This window comes from Erpetoichthys calabaricus, chromosome 4 (assembly GCF_900747795.2).
Source record: "Erpetoichthys calabaricus chromosome 4, fErpCal1.3, whole genome shotgun sequence".
NCBI lineage: Eukaryota > Metazoa > Chordata > Cladistia > Polypteriformes > Polypteridae > Erpetoichthys > Erpetoichthys calabaricus.
Window position 1 is genome coordinate 265661618 of NC_041397.2, and position 19988 is coordinate 265681605.

Consider the following 19988-nt stretch of genomic DNA (forward strand, 5'->3'; position numbering starts at 1 on the left):
GGGTGAAAATGACAAACTTCTATTACAATCGAGAAAAGTTAGATTTTAAAATTTTAAATGGAAGAACACATTTTAATATTTCATATATCACACAGAACTATTTTTGTTTATTATGTATTCCTACCCAGGGCCGTCTTAACAGTATTATAAGCCCCTGGGCAAAGCAGTGCACTAGGGTCCCTACCTACACAACCACTCAGCAAGTTACAACATACTACATAGATTAGCGTGGGACCCCCATGCAACTGCCCAGTATGCCCGTGTGTTAAGACGGCCCTGCTAGCAGAATGGATTGAGGATTGCTGTGACTGACTGTATTGATTTTTTTTCTGTTAGGCAGTTTTTCTGTCGCATATATGAAGCCCCTTTTGAGAGCAGGATCCACTGGTGTGCACCTAAATCACATTCATAGCAGATCCTGCCATAGCTGTGCTTTGAACTTTATTGCCACCTACCTACTCACAACCCATTCACTGAGCTTTTTTCGGTTTTTATGAATGGCGAAATTCCCTGCAGTTGCCGTCTCCGTCCAGCAGGTGGAGCTGCCGACGCATTCCTGCAGGCATACTAACAAGCACAGGGCCTGCCTGTGATCTTCAGAACTCGATCTTGTTGAACTTTTTGGAGAAGCGCCCACGGCTGTAAAAGTTATAAAAACGGACTTTGGCACGCCGCGCAACTTTGGAAAGAACAAAACAGTTGTCCCTGTTCCGATTCGTTGATTTTTAGAGGCGCTCTTTTGCCCAGTGAGCTGGAAGTGTAACGAGTGCCGGCAGTTTTCTTTGGAGGTATGCGCTTTTTATAGCCTGGACAGTTTTGCGGTTCTTTTCTTCGTGCAACGTAAATCCACACTGACTTACTTTTTTTGTTCGCTTGATTGTGACAAAAATAAAAGAAAAAAAAAACTGTTCACCGGCGAGTACTCTTCATCCCCGTCCAAGAAATGGCTTTTAATGCAGACGCGAAGCTGAGACTCCGTGGAGCGGGCAACAACCCCAGAGCCACTTGCGCGGCGTGCGCGCTGCTGTACCGCGAGCCTAAACTGCTGCCCTGCCTGCACACCTTCTGCGCCGAATGCATCAGCCGCCTGGAGACCTTCAGCGGGCAGGGATCCAAGGGCTCGTGCGTCACCCTACTGTGCCCGGTGTGCGATACTGAAGTGTCTCTGCCGCCCACAGGAGTGGACGGCTTGACCACTGACCAGCTGGCTGCTAACGAGGTGTTACTGGAGAGCCTGCTGCGGGAGGAGTGCGAGTTGGTGTGCGATCTGTGCGGGGAGGAGGGCGCTGAGAGGCGCTGCCAAGTTTGCGGGGTCAACCTCTGCAGCTTTTGCTGCCAGGCACACAGGTGAGAAGGGGCGTCGTGTTGTCTACTTGTCGTGCCTACAATCACTCTCAACCCTTTGTGTGAATAAAATCGGTTAGTCGTGTGGCTGCAATATCACTCACTGCTGCACCAATTCACTGACTGTTCTCAATTTGTGTTTCATAGACTCCGGGGATGTCAAGAAATTATCCAGTTATTTATGACATGTGTCCTTTTGCTAGAATTCGTAAGGCTGATTGGACAGCTATTGCATGCGGATTGGATGACCACACTATTGGCGTGTTGCTCTGCTTATGGGGTTCCCAAAATTGTAAGCCCTGGCCCCCAGAATTTTGCATCATCAGCTCGGCCGCAAAGTATAAACCCAGTGCTGCAAAGTTGTGCATGGCGCCTGACCTTGGTTTCTGCTAACAGCAGTTCCACAGCATGATTTTGGACCATAGTAGACCTGTTATTCAAAGCAAATGTTTAATTATAGCAGGCTATTTACAAATTTTTATTTTAAAATGGATGTGTTTCCTGGCTTTGTGCTGGAAATTTTCTAAGTCAATGGGCCAAAGTTATATTACCTTTGGTTAACTGAATGTATCAGAAGTACTAAGCAACTAAAGTATCATTCTGTATACAATATTTGTATTTTTTTTTTCTTGAGCTGCTTACTGAACATCAGTCAGTCAGTCATTATCCAACCCGCTATATCCTAACACAGGGTCATGGGGGGGGTCTGCTGGAGCCAATCCCAGCCAACACAGGGCACAAGGCAGGAACAAATCCTGGGCAGGGCGCCAGCCACACGCACACACCGGAGCACTCGGAGGAAACCCACGCAGACATGGGGAGAACATGAAAACCCGGGAAGCGAACCCAGGTCTCCTTACTGCAAGGCAGCAGCGCTACCACTGTGCCGCCCACTAATGAACATGCTACATACAATCCTTGGAGTTGATGGTTTGAAAAATATTGCAGCAGAACACCAAACTAAAACAGTATTCAATAATTTTAAAAAGGAGGTTTAAAGTGGATTCATTCAAAGCTAAAAGCTACTAGAAGAATTTAGACTCCATTGGCATCGAAGCCTACTTTTTAGTACTGTCTCAGTATTAAGTGGGTTTGAATCAATGTCTACTAACAAAAAAACATAATTTACTAATTACTTTTGTTCTCTTCTTATCACATTCTGAAAAACTATCTCCATCAGCTATAGAAATAATAGCAGTTCATGCTGTTCAGTTGTTGCTTGGCCCTATTAGTTAAGTTGCATTTATTTCCCCTCTTTGTTTTTTAACTTTAAAAAGTAATTCATTGATGGGTATTGCAAATTTAATGATGATATGAATATGGACAACAGTGTTGACTTTTTCAAAAATGCAAGGTTATGCATGATAATCTGATTAAATCGAAGATAAAAAAAATGTGTATTGTCACATGTGACACGCCCTTGGTGTCCTGACAACACTCTGTGATTTTTCGTGTTTTTTCCCCCCCATTTCTAAACGGTGTTAATTTCACCAAGGGGATTTCCCTTCCCCCATTTTTTTAATTGTGCTTGATTCCCGAGGAGAGGAACTTCCCCCACCCTTCTCTTCAAATGCTGTCTGTGAGTCAACAAGGAACTTAAAATGGTAAAATTGGGTCCTAAGGCCATAAAGGTTGAGAAACACTGCTCCATGATAAATGCCGTAATCCAAGACAATGAAAATGTTATCCCAAAGTGGTTAGCGAACAAAAATGCAGCAGTTGCTGCTGCCTTTGATGACATGCCTCATTTGTCGATGCTCTAATTTAACATTTGTGAGCACAAATTAAATCATTGCGAGCAGTGCACTGGCTGATCGGAATTGTAGTCCCAATTTCAGCATTTGCAGATAATAAGTGGGGGTTGCGTAATGCATATTAAATACCTTTCCTACTGGATCAGTTGCATGAAATTAACAGCGCTCACAGCCACAGTGCCTCGCAAACACATTTGCAAAATGCATCTTCTTTGAGTTTTTCCGAAATTTGCTCTTTTCAATACAGACAGCCTTCATTTACTTGAACCAGCACGCTCTGTTTCTTCATTCAATTCTGTTAAGTCATTTTTGAGATTTTGCAGTACTCTATTTATCTAGTATATATTTTCACACTGTTTCTCTCTACATACTGTATATATTATATCTGTAATTTTATTTTTTACTGTTGAATACTGATATAACAAAATGTCCTCACTTACTTGATACCTACTGCTCTAGATGTGCCATTCTGCCAGATTTGGGATTTTTAGCTAAACGGGAAATAGTGTTTTTGTTGATGAGTGAATGAGTCTGTCAGTCAGTCACTCAGTCAACTTTGCATTATATAAATATAGAGATATATAGATTAAGTACCAAATTCATACTAGACACAAATAAAGGTGATATGTTCCCCCCCCCCCCCTATATTTATTTGGAAATTTTAACAGGGTGTTATTGATTTTTTTTTTCTGTGGGACTTTTTTAAATTTCCATTCATACACCAAATGCTTTTGTAATAATTTTTATTGTAAAAAGAGTAGTGCAATTTTATTAGGGAATAAAAATGCTTTTCAGTACTTCGCATGTACAGAAAGTACACAGTTGCAATTGAATGCAGTTCAAACGGAGGAGAAAAGTAAACTTACAGGTTACATACAACTTGTGGTCGAGAAGAAGAGAAAAATAACTCGCAGATGATTCCAAGTTAGTGTAAAGGCTGAGCCTACTTAATGGCTGACCAGTTCTGCCTCTGTCTATTCTTGTATCAATTTTTTAAGGAAGGACAATGATTACCAGACATTAGTTTCCAATGTTGATTTTTTTATTGTTTTAATATCACTAAAATGAAATGTTAGATACACCCATTTTATTATTAATTGTTGGTAAAATGTATTTCTTCCTTTTTGTATTTTCTTCTGCACTAGTCTGCTAACTTTTGAAACTTTTTTGAAAATGATGATACAGCAAATAAGTTTACCAAACCTAAAAATATGGTAACATTGGCACACTAAACCTGATACACAGAGAGAGAAAGGTGCTGTACAGACTGCTTGTTTCGAGGTGATTAAGACAACACTCCCCTTTTATTATGCACACACAAAAATTTGTAGGTCATTATTTTTATCTGTCCCTGAGTATTCTTCATCCTGGCATGGGTCATCTCAAAGAGGTGTGTGAGATAGAGCTTGACCTGGATGCAGCATACCGAGATGGACAGATTAGGCCACAATGGCCCTGGCAACAGCCACCAGCAGCTCTTGGAGAATTTCTGGAACTGAAACAATGTAGTGTGTTATGGTATTTGCTGATTTAATTGTCCTGGCATTGACAGGTGTGAGTATATTCTTCAATGTAGTGGTGCCAGGTTAGTTCTCGAAACACTGGATGTCCTGCCACTGATTCTATTTTATCGGAACATGTTGTATACAGCTTCCCTCAAATCAAGTTTGGTGGCAATTGTCTTGTCAAAATTATGCTTGCAGTTGCATGATGCCACTTTTAGATTCTAGGATATTTAAGCAGTTTATATAAAAAAAAGATAAATTTCAGATTACATGTGGTGTATGTATACATGTAGTCATTTGTATTCTCAACATTATGAGAAAAGTGTAGTAGAAAAGTCAAACGACATTATTGTACTGAGTTTTTTGAAGAATAACAATTTTCAACCACCTCTTAGATCAATATTCAGTGTATGGTGTTTTGTTCTTCTAGCATAGTTTGAATACCTACTGTGCCAAACTGACAATTTAAATTTGTTTAGTATATTTTTATTTGGTAAATAAACATTACACCAAAAGTAGTTTAGGTTAGGCAGGTTGGGTAGACTTTTATTATCCCAGAAGAAAATTTTTTTGCATGCTCTGTCCCAAAGTAACCGAATGGTGCTAAATATACTGATGTTGCAGTTTGATGTTGCATACTAAATTATAAGCTTAAGGACCAAATTTGAAAAGAAATTGTGAATTATTATGTACTAGTCATTTAGCCCGTTACAATAACGGGCGCTAGAACAGTAGTGCATAAACATTAGTAGGAACAGTCTATATTAAATGGCAAGGGACTTTGACCTCATTCTTTTTGTTGTTCGTATTTTTCTTTCTTTCAGCCTTTCTTTTGTTTGTTTACTTGCTGAGCTGACCATTCTTCGTGGGCTGCCGCCGTGTGTTTAATTTTCTGTGACAGTAATACTGTCTTGTACATCTGCTGGCTTGAACGTCCGTAATATACCTTTAATTTTCTCTGGCGGTAATACAGGCGTGTGCGTCGGTAATATGCCTTTAATCTCCTCTGACAGTAATACTGGCTTGTATGTGGCTGTAATATGAGTCACTGTATTTTGTACCTTTTAATTTCCCCTCGCCGTAATACTGGTTTGTATTTACGTAAAACGCCTGTAACTTTCTCTGACAGTAATATCACGCATCGCACCGTGCCCCGCGCATGCGCACTTCACCAGAAGACACACACACACACGGACACCTGGACGCACACAGGGATTTTATTAAAGAGGATAGTATGAATTGTTTTTGCATTTTACTGCATGATGTTCTAGTGTACTTTTTTTTTTTTAATATATAAAGTATACTTGGTGATGCCTTTATCCAAGGCATCTTGGAAATTTGTGTTACCTTACAATTGTTTACATTGATTTTTTAACTATTGTAGCATAGGCAGAGTAAGTGACTTGCTCAGGATCTCACAGTGAGTTGGATGTGGCACTTGAACTGGCAGCTGTGTGGTTTTAAGTTCAGTGCCTTAGTTAGCAAACAACATTTGTAAATGTTTAATGTGGCTGGAATTTGAAAATAAGAAGTTTGTTATATAAAAAATGAATTGCAGAGCAATGCACCAAGTAATCAGGACTAGAGGAAAGGCCACACAATACTCTAAACAAAACAATAACATAGTAGTAAAAATAATATTACCATATCTGGGATGTCTAGCCTCTACCGATTTATGATCAAAATTTCAAAACGTCTAAACAGTGTTATTTTCCAAATACAGTGGAACCTCGTTTCACGAACGTCTCTGAACACGTACAAATCTGGTTATGAGCAAAAAGTTCACCAAACTTTTGCATCTGTTCACGACCACACACTCGGTATACAAACAAGCCAGTTTCCCTTTCGGTTTGTGCGCGCTGATGATTTCCGCACGTGTTCATTCTTTCCCTGTGCATTCCTTGGGGGGGTGGAATGGGGGGAGAGAGAGAGAAAGAAAAGCAAACAATCAAAACCTAATAGGTGCTGTTCGGACTTTTAAGTATGCGAAGCACCGTGCGGGAAGCATATCGCTTGACAAAGCAGCCGCATGTAAGCCCAGCAAGGAAGGGAGAAATGTGAAGGTATTCTTTCAGCATTTTTTAGACGAGCGTCCGTATCCTCTAGGGGTGCGAACAGCACCCTTGCTCACACCCCCTCCGTCAGGAGCAGAGAATGTCAGAGCGAGAGAGAGAGAGAAAAGCAAACAATCAAAAATCAATGGGTGCTGTTCGGGCTTTTAGAAGCACCATGCGGGAAGCATATCGCGTGACAAAGCAGCCACAAGGAAGGGAGCAATGTGAAGGTAGCCTTTCAGCGTTTTTTGAGGAGCGTCTGTATCCTCTAGGGGTGTGAACAGCCCCCCTGCTCACAATATATTTGAGGAGTTTTATTTAATTCTTAATACGTGCTCTGATTGGGTAGCTTCTCGGCCATCCGCCAATAGCGTTCCTTGTATGAAATCAACTGGGCAAACCAACTGAGGAAGCATGTACCAGAAATTAAAAGACCCATTGTCCACTGAAACCCACGAACCAGCGAAAAATCTGCGATATATATTTAAGTATGCTTACATATAAAATCCGCATAAGGCCGAGAAGGCAGTTAAAGAATGCACTGGGCTTGTTTTTAAAGAGACTGATTCCAGCATTGTTTCAACCTCGTTTTATTTAATGAAGACTTTTTTTCTATTGGATTTTAACCTCCACTTCACTTCTGTTTACAGCGATCGGTTCATAGCGTGATTTGTTGCAATGTTACTTTTCTTGGTGGTTTATTAAATTCCGGATTTTTCAAATGTTCATTTTTTTCCCTGTGCTTAAAACTCATTAAAGTGTTTTTAGCGAGCGGTTTGTAGCACACGTGTGCAGTTAGTCTGGATTAATAGCTAAAGAAATGGACTTAAAATTAAAACTTGCAGGCTTGCTTTTGCATTTGAAAATACATATGTAATGAGTATTTTTCCCTCTGGAAATTCTTTCTTTTGGAGCTTGAGCCTTTTCCTGAATGGGTTTCCATTTCGTGATCTTCTGTCTTCTGAGGTCTACAATGTTTAGGTTTTGATGGTGATTACAAATTGGCTTTGCACAAGTGTATCCTAGCACCATTCCAAGGAAGTTCCCTGACTTGCACCCAGTACTATCAGGATAGGCTGCAGCTACATGTGACACTGAATTTGAATTTTGATTGTGTTATCTCGTGTTGGACAGTTTGTATTTTATTTTTTAACACAATATTTAACATTAATTTTTATAACGTAGCATTCTCAATCCCACATAAAACATTCAAGGTGCAAGTCAGGACCCATCCCCGAATGGTACACAGTTTATTTCAGAGTCCACTCCAGCACACATTCACACTCACCATGAAAACTACCCAGATATATCAGGAAACTCATAAAAACAGTTAAAATATACAAATATCAGGCAGATGAGAACCACTCATGGGATTTCCTGAGATTTGAAGCCAAAGCTCTGGATCCTTATAATAGTTGCACATTTTACCATGTTATGCTTGTTTAATTTTTTTTAAGTCATCCTCCTTCTATCTACATCTATTTTTAGGTGTCTTGAGTCTGTAAAAATGCATTAAAATAGATAGACCTGGCCTTCGTAACAAAAGGTGTTAAAATAAAGCTTGATGAGTATCACATTTTACACACTTGCTCAGCACATTTATATTTGTTATATTTGAAAAATGTATTTATTTTGACTGTTAAATGCTGAGTTTTTTGTGGATTATTTACAAAGCATATCTTTACCATCATTTGTCTAAATGAAATGTTTTATTGTATTGTGTCAAAATAAATGTAAAAAAGTATTTTAAAGTAATTACTTGGATTAGCACAATTTTGTTTTTTGAGTGGTGGCTGTCTGACTAAAGAATCTGTGCTGCTAACTGAAAGGTTGCCGATTCATATCCCAGGAGCGCCAGAAGGAATGCTATTCAGTTAGGCCCTTGAACAAGATCCTTGACCTGAAATTGCTCCAGGGGCACTGTACAAATAGCTTACCCTGTGCTCTGACCCCAAGCTTCTCTCTCCCTCTCTCAGTTGTCAGGACAGTAAGTTGGGGTATGCAAAAATGACAAATTCCTAATACAAAAAAACTGCATGGCTAAAGAAGTGAGTTATCCTTAAAGGAAAAATAGCATCACTATGTACAGTATGTACATGTGTAATAATATTAGAATACATGTTCATATTGATCAGTGTCAGGTCTTTGTGATGAATCGTTCTTTGAACCTCCTAATCTATGAAGTTTTTTCTTAATTTTATTCATAATTTATTTTCAAAAATATTAATCAGTAAGGCAACTGTATATTTTTTGTAATTCTTTCTTGAGCGGAGGTGATGAGAAAATGTCATATAGTTGAGATTCACCTAATACGCACAAACCACGATGGCTTTGAAGTGCAAGCGGCAAATTATTGAAATAGTTGTTTTGTACACAGTAGGCAACCAGGTGTGATTCAAAAAATACAAGTGGCAGAAGTATTGCAGTTCAATAAAATACTCATGTCAACATGTACATAAAGGTCATAAATATGCAGTTTCTTATTTTTATAAGATCTACTACTAGACAGTTATTTGTTTTGTTTGTTTTAATGACACTATTTGCAAACTGCCGTCCAGAGGCGCAATCCCACCATCCTATAAATTCTGCCAAGATAAATGTTGAAGAATTACTTCTGAAAAATGTGCAAAACTGGTACATACTTCCCCCAACAGAATTTATTGCAGCTAAAAGGTTCTGAACAAAGTATTAATGTGTAGGGCTTGAATACGTATGCAAATATTAACTTTTGAGTTTTTCTTATTCAGTTAAGAGTCTGCACTGCCTGGGGAATTCAAGTCATGGGCATACCAATATGGCATCCCACCTCGGTTCCCCTGGCCATGGCTGGTTTATGATGTGCTCAATACATCAGTGGACAATGGAGAGGAGAATCAGTTGATATTTCCTCAGGTGGTCACAGAAGAGTTTAAGGTCTCCCATACTAGAGAAGCACTGCAGTATAGAGACTCCAAGGATCCCAATTTCTCCATGTCAGGCATTGAGATCCGGACTGGCAGGAAATTGAGTGCCGCTAGGTAGCAGAAGATGACAGAAGCGAGGTTGAGGCACAAGGCTATAGTGGGGGCAGTGGCCATGGGAAGATCAGGGATGGGCAGTTTTCCAGTGCCTCAATACAACAAGGTCCAGGGCAAGGAGAGATGACTGCTTGTCCAGGAAGAGGTGAGAGCAGCAATGAACGAGGAAAGAGCCAGCAGGATTACAGGCATAAGGCAGCAGGGAGCTTGAATGATATGGAAGAGTGCAGTGGAGCGAAGGTTCGTTTGGATGGACATTTGGCGAGTAGAGACCCAGCTCATTAAATTCCTAATCCAATTTTACCTATCTATTTTACCTACCTATTTTACCATTTTACCTATCCCTGCAAATCTCCAGCTTTGGGGCAAAGCTGACTCACCTTCCTGTCCATCCTGCTCTGGGTGAGGGACATTCTAACACATTCTGAGCAGCTGTACAAAGGCCCTAGGAGAGGGTCGATACCAGTGACACCATGACAAGGTGCTGAGGGCAGTTGCTGAGAGTGTCTCCTCGGCAATAACAATAAGCAGGTCCCACTTTCCACCCAGGAAGCAGATGACATTTGTCAAGGAATGAGAGCAGCTGAAAGTGCAGCCTAGAGCTGCTATAGGTTTACTTTCCACCTCATAGGACTGGCAAATAATGGTTGATCTGGGAAAGCAACTTAAGTTTCTGGCACATATCACCTCCCCTGATAGAACTGACTGTGCCCTTGGAAGATCATATAGAGCAGTGGTTCCCAAAGTAGGGGTCGCGGCTTTTTTAAAACTTTTTAGAAATTAATTAATCCACCCATCTCATTAGGTGAGGTGTTTTGTTGAAATTAAACGAATGAGTAAATAACAATTTTTTAAAAAGTTATATGGTTGTTAGAGCGTTATGTTCTTTTTTTGTTGTCATGCTCTTGTTTGGATAGGATATTTTGTTGAAATTAAACAAATGAGTAAATTACTATTAAAAAAAATTATATGGTTGTTAGACCATTGTGTTCTTTCGTGTTGTCATGCTCATGTTTGGATAGGCCTATTGGCGCATGTGCACCGTTGCGCGCAACATTTGTATATTTTAACCACTTCCGAGGATAGTGGGGGTCACGAGTCACTGGCACGGTTATTTTGGGGGTCGTGAGCTGAAAAGTTTGGGAACCCCTGATATAGAGGAGGCTTTTGAGAGGAAGCTGGCAAAGTACTGGGGATTTCTGGAAGATTGCCGGAGACATGGGTGGCAAGCACACTGCCATTCAGTGGATGTAGGCTGCAGAGGCTTCGGTAACCGTTCTCTCTACAGAGTCTACATCCTGCTGGACATGAGTGGGCCGCTCAGATGAACAGCCATCAGGACTGCAACTGAGGCAGAAGAAAGAGCTTCTACGTGACTGTGGATTGAGGGGTGAGCCGTGGCTTAATGCTACTGGAGTGCAAGTCGAGGTTTGAGCTTCCATGGCTGGGTCTCCCAGGCGAGGGTGTGTGATGTTCTGAGACCCGAAACACCCTGTGAACCCAGGAAACATCACTGATGATGCTTTCCAGCAAATCTGTAGGATGCATCTTTCACCTACAGAAAATGGTTTATTTTGACTTTGGAAATGTATTGTTTCAACATAAGAATTGACATTTTAACTACTGAATGAATAAATATGCATACAAATCTTTTGTCATGCAAAAAATTGACTTTCAATGGGACTGAATCCTTTTGCACACCATTGTATATCTGTCTATGTATAGATATCTAAAGTGTTTTATGAATATCAGTCTGTAATGTATTTTGTGTATATGTTCAGTGTTTGTACTGTATGTATCTGCACAAACTTGTACCCTGATTTTGGTAGAGCTGTTTTCTGTGCACCTGCATCAGATTGGAGTATCCACTGTAAAAATTTCAAGAACTTTCCAAGCTAAAATTAATTGCAGAAATTAAGTTTTTTTTTCTTCACTAGGTGGCAGCAATAAATAATTTTCTTTCTTGTCATATACTGTATTAGAAATAATTCAATACCTGCTGTTGTCCACAGTAGCAACTGGTTACTCACTGTTTTAATGCAGGAGATGCATTAATTAAATATATACTGTATGAAGAATATATTTATTTATTAAATTATTCCAATACAAAGCAATTCTGAAGTTGTATAGCAGCTAGGGAATCTGTATCCTATCCAACTAGCAACAGTTACGTGGCAGGGACCATCCCTGGAAGGTCTGCCAGTCCCTCACAGTCCACACATATTTACCTTTGAGAGAAAACTCACTTTCCATAAGGAAACATAATGGAACACAGGGTTGATATGAAAATTCCACATAGAAGACCAGTAAAGGACTCACTAAGAGTCTAGTTGCAATGGGGAAGTAAGCTCCTACTGCACTGTCATACCAGTGAAAAAATAATTTTTACAAAATGACTCTTAAATCCAAGCTCATGTGAATCCATCACTGGTAATACTTGCAAAGTTAATCTTCAGCTTTTTTCTTTATAGCCACCTTTAATTATTTGGTATTATCAGTTTATGATTGTAACAAAGATACCATATTACAGAAACTGTTCATAGCTATCATAAGTTTTTAAATTCCTAACGAAGCACACTAAGTTACGCAAAAGTAAAAAAAAAATACACTACGCTGACAGTTAATGAAAATTTATTGTGACATTCATTCATTAAAATATGCTTCGTTTTTTGCACCTGAACAAACGATCAGTTGGAGCATCAGTAGCGCTTGTATACTTATACAAACACTAACCTTTGAGGTTTTCTTCTTCAGTTAAATATATATAGAAACTGGTTTATTTTGACTTTAGAAATGTGACATTTTATCATCACATGCCCACTTTCAAGCAAAGTAATCACAGTAGTTCAGACCATAGCTTATGTCAAGTTGTCATACTTGTTTTGTAGTTTTCAGTATTTGCTTACAAAATATCCCAGCCCTCATTGCTGCTTCATCATTTGTCTTGATGGCTTTCCATTGGTTGCATTTTTGATGCCAAGGAGAAAGAAAGCTTTACAGCAGGAATGACCTACAAAATCTCAGCAACCCACCCCAATGTGCCAACAATACCACCAGTTAGTACCACTTTTCCACTAAGGCCTTACTTTTGTCTCTTTACTCTTGTTAGCTTATTCTTTAGAGGGGTACAGTCAGTTCAGGCGGGACTATGTCCTTTGATCTCATAGGCACCAGCAGAATATCAGGCCTGGTTGCCCTCTCTGCAAGAATGTCTTGAAACCTGAGCTACCTTCTTAGGTGATCTTCCTCTTGTCAGTGTTGTAGTGTCCATGGACATCCTTCAGATAGTCTTGACTGGGGCTTTTCCTCAATTTGATGAAAACAAGTCCTGGCTTATAAGGAGGTATTTGCCATAGTCCTACTAAAACCATGCATCCTTATTCGGCTGAATACTATCCTTGTATCCTAAGGATCCCGCTTTTCTTCACTGATGAAACAATATATGAATTCTCCATCAAGAATCTGGTCAAGTGTTGAGAAGTAACACTAAAAAATATTTCTATAGACAATAAGCAGGAAGATGGTCCTAAAATATTTGAAAATCTTTACTTCGCCTCCTTTGGAATCCAAGTTATCCCTGTAATGTAGGCTCCTTTCCTTTCATCGAATCATAAATCTTGAATGTGTACACTGCAACCCGATACTGGAAAAGTACTGAAAGAAAAAAAAATTTAAAAACAATGCAGTATCAGCATTTTCACAGCCCCCTCAACACTCACTATATAACAGTTGTGCAAAAATGTCCGTTCCATGAAGTGGAAAGGCTAGCTGCGACATGATTGGAACTTCACAGGGACACCAACTCCTTATTGTTGCTTCAACACAATTAGGACTTTATGGGGCCTCCCCACCCGCTGCATCACGGACTTCACAACTTTAAAGAGGGAAGTGGTGTGTAGTTTGGTATGATTGGGTGCCGCACCAGGGAGGCTGGAATAAAATGGGTTGGTTTTGAAGTTATTCGTTATTTGCTTCAGAACTGTTTTGGTATGGTATGGAGGTCTGAAAACTGGTATTGATACTGAAGTCAAAATTTTAGTACTGATTCAACACTAGTGACAGTTAAGTTGAATGGTCACTGGTATTTGGCCTGATGTGATTGGGCATGAGTATGCCTTGTAATAGAGCAGTGTCCTGTTTATAGTTTGTTTCCTGATTTTGTTCCTACCCAGTACTGGTAAGATAGGCTCCAACTCCTAACAGTCCATCATTGGATTAAGTGGTTTTAGGATATAAATACAGTAGATGGGTGGAGGCACTTTGTAAAATGGTCATATGGAGTCAATAATTTGGATTTTTATTTTTCAACTATGTACAAAGATACCATTCTTAAACTGAAGTTTGTGTTTTTATACTCTGTTAAAGTTGTTTTGAGAAAAATCTGTTTTTTGAAATCTCCAATATCCCCACATAATTTATTTCACATTTTCTAGGGAAAATGGCAGAAGTGTCTTTTCTGTGGAGTTTGAATTTCCAAATTTATTTGCATGGGTGTTCTTCAAGAGCATCTGTTTCATGCCACAGTCCTTTATTGTACTGTTGGCTGAGTTATAATTTAAACTTGGCAGAATCAGTATGGCATGCTAGTCATTCCTGTGATGGAGTAGGGTAGTCATCATTGTAAGTTCTGTGCTGTTTGATTTCAGTGATGTGGTGGAAGGTTTTGGTGATATCTCTTCATGATCCTGTCCAGAAAAAAAAAATGAGTGAATTGATTTTTTTGGTAGACATGTGTTTGCCATACAAGTAGATGGTGCCTAGTTTTCTGTGTAAATGCAATGTTGGTGCTAATCAGGCATAGAGAAAGTTAAGGATACAAGAGTAAAAACAATGAATGTTAACAGCTGCTTTTTAAAAAAATTTTTTTACCTTTCAGTCACTGAAAGTTTACACTCTTATAACTATTTCTCTGAAGGTTGTTTTATTCAAAGGAATCACTAGCATGTTTCTTACCATAAACACTGCTACTACAGTGTAAAATAGCAACAGTACTAATACTGTATATTTATATATAACTGTATTTGGTATATGGAATCTGCATAACATATGGATATGTTGACATAAAGTAACAAGAGTTCTATCACAGCATTTGTGCAGCCTTGGATAGATATAAACAACTATGCATTATATAATTTTTCAAGCTTATTTGTCAAAATGAAGAGTCAAATATGTATGCAAAAAATTATTTGTTTTGTTTTCAAAACAGGCGTCAGAAGAAGACTGCTTCCCATCGAACAGTGCGTCTGCAAGACCTTAAGGGTACTAGCAAAATTGTAAAACCAGTCCTGTGCATGGTACACCCTGCCGAAGAGGTGAGACTGTTTTGTGAAACATGTGACCAGCCTGTCTGTAGAGACTGTATGGTTGTAGGCCATCGTGATCATTCCTGTGAATATGCAGCTGACATCATACACAAGCATGGAGACTATGTCAGAGAGCTTGTCAAGTGTGTTCAACCACATATCAACATGTTGGAGGGAGCACTTGGTGACATTGAGCGCATGCACAGCACAATTGAGGCGAGGGCTAATGCACTCTCCATTGATATCCAGTCATTTACAGATGGCTACATAAAATCAATAGAAAAGCATCGCAATGACCTCCTGAAGCACTTGCATGATCTCCAATTCCAAAAGAGCAACCAACTTAATCTACAGAGAATTCAACTCGAGCAGATTCTTTCAGATGTTAGGACAGGAGTGGATTTTACAGAACGCCTACTTGCAAATGGCTCTGATTTGGAAATTCTCATGATCAAAAGTGTACCAATTAGTCGGCTTCAGAGGCTACTTGAAGTCAAGTATAACCCCATTCCAGTGGTGGATGACACTATAAGGTTTCTTCCTCAGGAAAGAGCAGAGGACAGAGATGGCTACCGAATGTATGGAGTGATTCAGTCCAAGGAAGTAGATCCTTTTAAATGTGTCATCCGTGGAGAAGGTAAAATTATTCTACATTATTCTTAATGCTAAGGAAGCTGCTTTTCTGTTGCATATTGTATAATAACAGTATATTTTTAAATATAGCTCTAAGTAGTGTGAGCTGGAATATTAGGCACTAATTTTGTAAAGGTCACAGGCATTCCTCTATGGTAAGTATTTCTGTTTGAATTAACCACATTCAATTAAGTGATTTCTTTAAGAAAAAGTATTTTAATAAAAGTGTGTAAATGCCAGATAATTTTGATATATTAAAGGTAATGATATGGTCTTGTCCATATGACCTTTCAAGCGTTTTTGATAACTACCTCATAAGCAGATAAAATTGAAAGAATAAGCAGTAGTAATTCAAAGTAAATTGTGCAGAGGGACATTCATTTGGCCTTTATACAGAAAACCATTTTTAGGGGAATTTTTAGATGCTTCAGGGCCATTCAAGAGGTAAAATCCCTCCAACATGTCCTGGGTCTGGATCTGGGTCTTCTCCCAGTGTGCCATGTCTGAGGGAGGTACGCAGAAAGTGTCCTAACTACATGCCCAAACCCCAGTCACTTCGTTCCTCTCAAAATGGAGATGCATTGATTCTGTGCTGAGAGCCTCCCATATTTCTGAGTTCCTCATTCTGTTTCAGAGAGTGAGTCCAGAAATCCTGCAAAGGAAGATAAAGTGGTTGTACTTGATTTCATTTTTTCAGTCACTACCTGCTTATGACCATAGAGGGGATGGAAATGTAAACTGCAGAAATGAAAACTTTGAGGATTTGGAGCCTTCTTCAGCACCAAAGTTAATTATAATGTATGCAAAAGTGCTGTCATCCAACAAATTTGTTGGACAATCTCAGAATCGCTTCTTTCATTTTTGTAAACAAGACTCATAGGTGCTTGAACTCCTCCACTTGGTGCACCTACTCACCACTTACCTGAAGAGAAAAGGCTACTCTTTTTAGGAGGGAACATTTACCTTGGGTTTGGAAGGATTATTTTATGGCATCTCTTTAAGAGCCATGGCTTTTTTAAAATTATATAAATGAACTGAATGAATGTGCAACATTAAAGTTACATGTTCACATGGGCTAATATTATGTAGATCAAAAGAGCATGTTAAAGATGCACTTGCTATGATGGCCAGGGAAAGGGAATGGTTTAGTTCTGGGTTTTCCAAAAAGATGTTTACCTTTTAATTCATTGTGATATAAATTTGCTGCTGGAAGGCAACTTTTTTTGTTCCACACACATTGCAGTTTAGAGCTTCTTTTTTGAATTTGGCTTGACGATCCTGCTGTTCTAAAATTGATTTTGGCTTGTTTATCCTGGAGACTTCCATTTTATTTGGCTCAGTTTATTGAGTGCAGGCTTTATGCCATTCAAGCCAGTGGAGAAATTATTCATATATTACATAAAGTGCTAGTAACTGATTTAGCCAATATTTTAAAGTGGTCATTCATTTTCGAATTTTGTAGTGAACATGCCCATATTATTTCACTTGAGATGAACCTTGTATCCTTTAAATTTCATTAATATATGCAGTATTTACTTATTATGCTGAACTTTTATCTAAGCTATTTACATATCACCCTTTTACAAGTGTTTCCATTTATCTAGTGTGTTGCACAAGGAACCAGTGAAGTAAATTGAATGAGCATTGTGATATACTGTTATACAGATTAAGCTGCTATAGAACTCATTGTAACAAGTGAAACAATATGAAAATAATTTATTTTATATTACTATTATTAAACCATTCTAGTACAAGTGAGAGTTTATGTAACTTAATACATAAATACTTTATTTGGTGATAATTACATATAACTGAATAGTCTTTGGTTTATCCTCTTGTTTACTTTATATAAATTAATTTGGTTATTCATAATATGGATTTTGCTCTAACTACAGCATCCAGACAAGTAGGGAGGACTCCAGATTAATGCCAATAGTATCAAATAGCTGTTTGCAGTGACAGGTAAAATGAATTATGGAACTCTGGGTTACACTGTGACAGGTGCAATGAATTATCTTGGATCATACAAGGCACAGGTAGTAGAAAATAGGACCACACTACATAAATCTCTTTTTAGTCTGAGATCCTTGAACAGTCATCAAGTTTAAGTCCAAGTTTTTCATGTGTAAATGGGTATATAGAACAACTAGATTCTTGTATCTCATCAGAACAGTGGCAATTTTGCTATACAAAAATATAAATGGAGTGCAACATACAATATACACACATACATATACACAGTATATATGCACACCTATACATACAGTATATAACAAATACATGCAAATGTGTACATATTTTTTCTATGAATATTTTGTTGGTATAGCATTATTGTCACTGTTGGTGTTACAATATTTGTTATAGTTAATGCCTGTTCAGTAACCTGTGGATATAAGCTATCCTTGGTGTAGCTGTACTGGTGCTAGTGCCAGTGCAGTATTAATGATGAAGGAATCAATCAGCCCTAGATAAAAATTGGTTGGTTTTTGCTTGTTATTATGTAATTGGCAATTGAGTTGTAATTGGCAGATCTGACTGCTGGTTTGGTGATGTAGAATATGTTAAGCTGATGGCATGCACAGTACTGGCAGGCAGGGTTGCCAGATGTGCTGCTGTTTCTCCAAATTTGTCTATTTTTGAAAGCATTGTGTGGGGAAAATATTTCTTTGGAAGTGTGCAATATTGGGCATATTTTTAAAGGGTACCCATTCCACCAAAACCCCTAAAAGGGCAAACACCCCCCTCTTGGTTATCTATATCCTTAATACTCCCAGAGGGAACTCCATCCCTGAAATTCATTGGGGTGTACCACAGTACCATTAGACAAGTTTTTAGCTGTCACTAAAGTTTTTTCAATACTTGGCAACCCTGCCAACAGAGCTCAACAAGTGGAAACTGCTGGATAAAATAACTGCAGTGGAAGTATTTTAAAGTGTCTGAAACTAACAGTATTGCTGTCTGTAAAATTAGTAATGAAAAAGTTGTGTTGGATTTAAAGCAAAGACATTTGGCATGACTAATTTGATTAGACATTTGCTAGAGGGTACATTACTTGGCAGAGCATGCCAGCTTTCAACAATATAGTCAAAGCAATAAAACCACTAAGAAAACAAATCTGTCTCAGCCATTAGTAATAGCAATATTTGAAAAGAAACAGAAATATGACCTGAACAATGAAAAATCATAGTTTATTGCTAATAAAATAATTGAGTTTATCATTTTATGTAAATATGCATTTTTTCACGATGCCTGCCTACTCTACCAACCTCATTTAGAAAATGGGCCCACAAATATTTAGAAAATGGGCCGGAAAAATAACAGTCTTTTTCCTGACCCCATCAACCCCCACTAAAATAATTTGTTTCGGACCATCTGTTGCAGGACACATTTACAAACAGCCACTCACTCACTCTCACCGGGCCAATTTGAAGTGGTCTATCTTCTTAACCTACAGTAAAATTTAAATAAAAAAGTGAAATTAATGTTAAGGATATGTAAAGAAACCTTTAGCTACTTTAGGAAAACCCATGCGGGCATTGCCTACAGTGGGGTTTAAATCCATCTCTCATTAGACTTGAGACAGCTTTTACTTGAAGAAAAAAGAGTAAATGTGCATTGTGGCTGACTTTGTCACAGATTGTGTTCTGTGATGGTGTTATGACTCTGTTTCAAAAGACATGAAAAGCAAAGTGAATAAGTTAATGAGAGAAGTTTTACCCTTTTATCTGCAGCTTTTTGGATGGTTCTTTGTAACTGGCTATTGGAATATAGGAATATGTCTTTAAGAGCATTGCACATTATGGGAAAAGGCAAACTTCATGAGCAATTTCTTTTTTTCTAAATGTGGTCTGGTAGTTAAGTGTTTAATTTGCTCTGTATAATGCTAAATGCAAGCAGCATCAAAACTGAATGAATGGCAGAATCCAAAATTGTGTATACTCATGCTAATTTAAGGTACTTCTTCTGATACAAATGAGTTAGAAGAAGATGCATTCTTCATAAAACTTGTGACTTAATATTTAGTATACTTCTGTAAATGTATTATGTGGTATTTGTATGTGCAAATAATCTTGTGTGTTTTATAAATTATACTTTTAAATTCCACAACACCCTGGGCTTTAATGTGTACAAAAAAAAAACTTAACAGAATTGGAATGTTTCAGGCTCTTGAATTGTTCATGTAACACATTTGAATGGGCATGGCTTAAAATCAGAAATTTGATTCACTCTGGCTCATTTCCCATTAAAAAAAACTAGTGATTAGAAATCAGCCTCACAAATCTTGATTGGTGCACTTCTATGCAGGATGGCTGAGGTCTTCAATAATATGGTAGTGCAGCACCAGAGACATGATACATAATGGTTTTCACTGAAAGAA

The 19988-nt window shown here is 38.4% G+C and overlaps 1 protein-coding gene across 2 annotated transcripts in view; it reads left to right on the plus strand.

Moving 5' to 3' along the window:
* Nucleotides 1-551: 551 nt before the first annotated feature.
* The window catches only part of trim45 (tripartite motif containing 45), a 71548-nt gene continuing 52111 nt past the window's right edge, over nucleotides 552-19988 (plus strand). Inside the window, exons 1-2 of one of the 2 annotated variants that reach the window (XM_051926767.1) lie at nucleotides 552-1347; nucleotides 14881-15614. In XM_051926767.1, the coding sequence (XP_051782727.1) occupies nucleotides 944-1347; nucleotides 14881-15614 (1138 nt within the window). In that variant the 5' untranslated portion in view covers nucleotides 552-943. The remainder of the gene's footprint in view (nucleotides 1348-14880; nucleotides 15615-19988) is intronic. The other variant, XM_051926766.1, reaches the window with a different exon arrangement.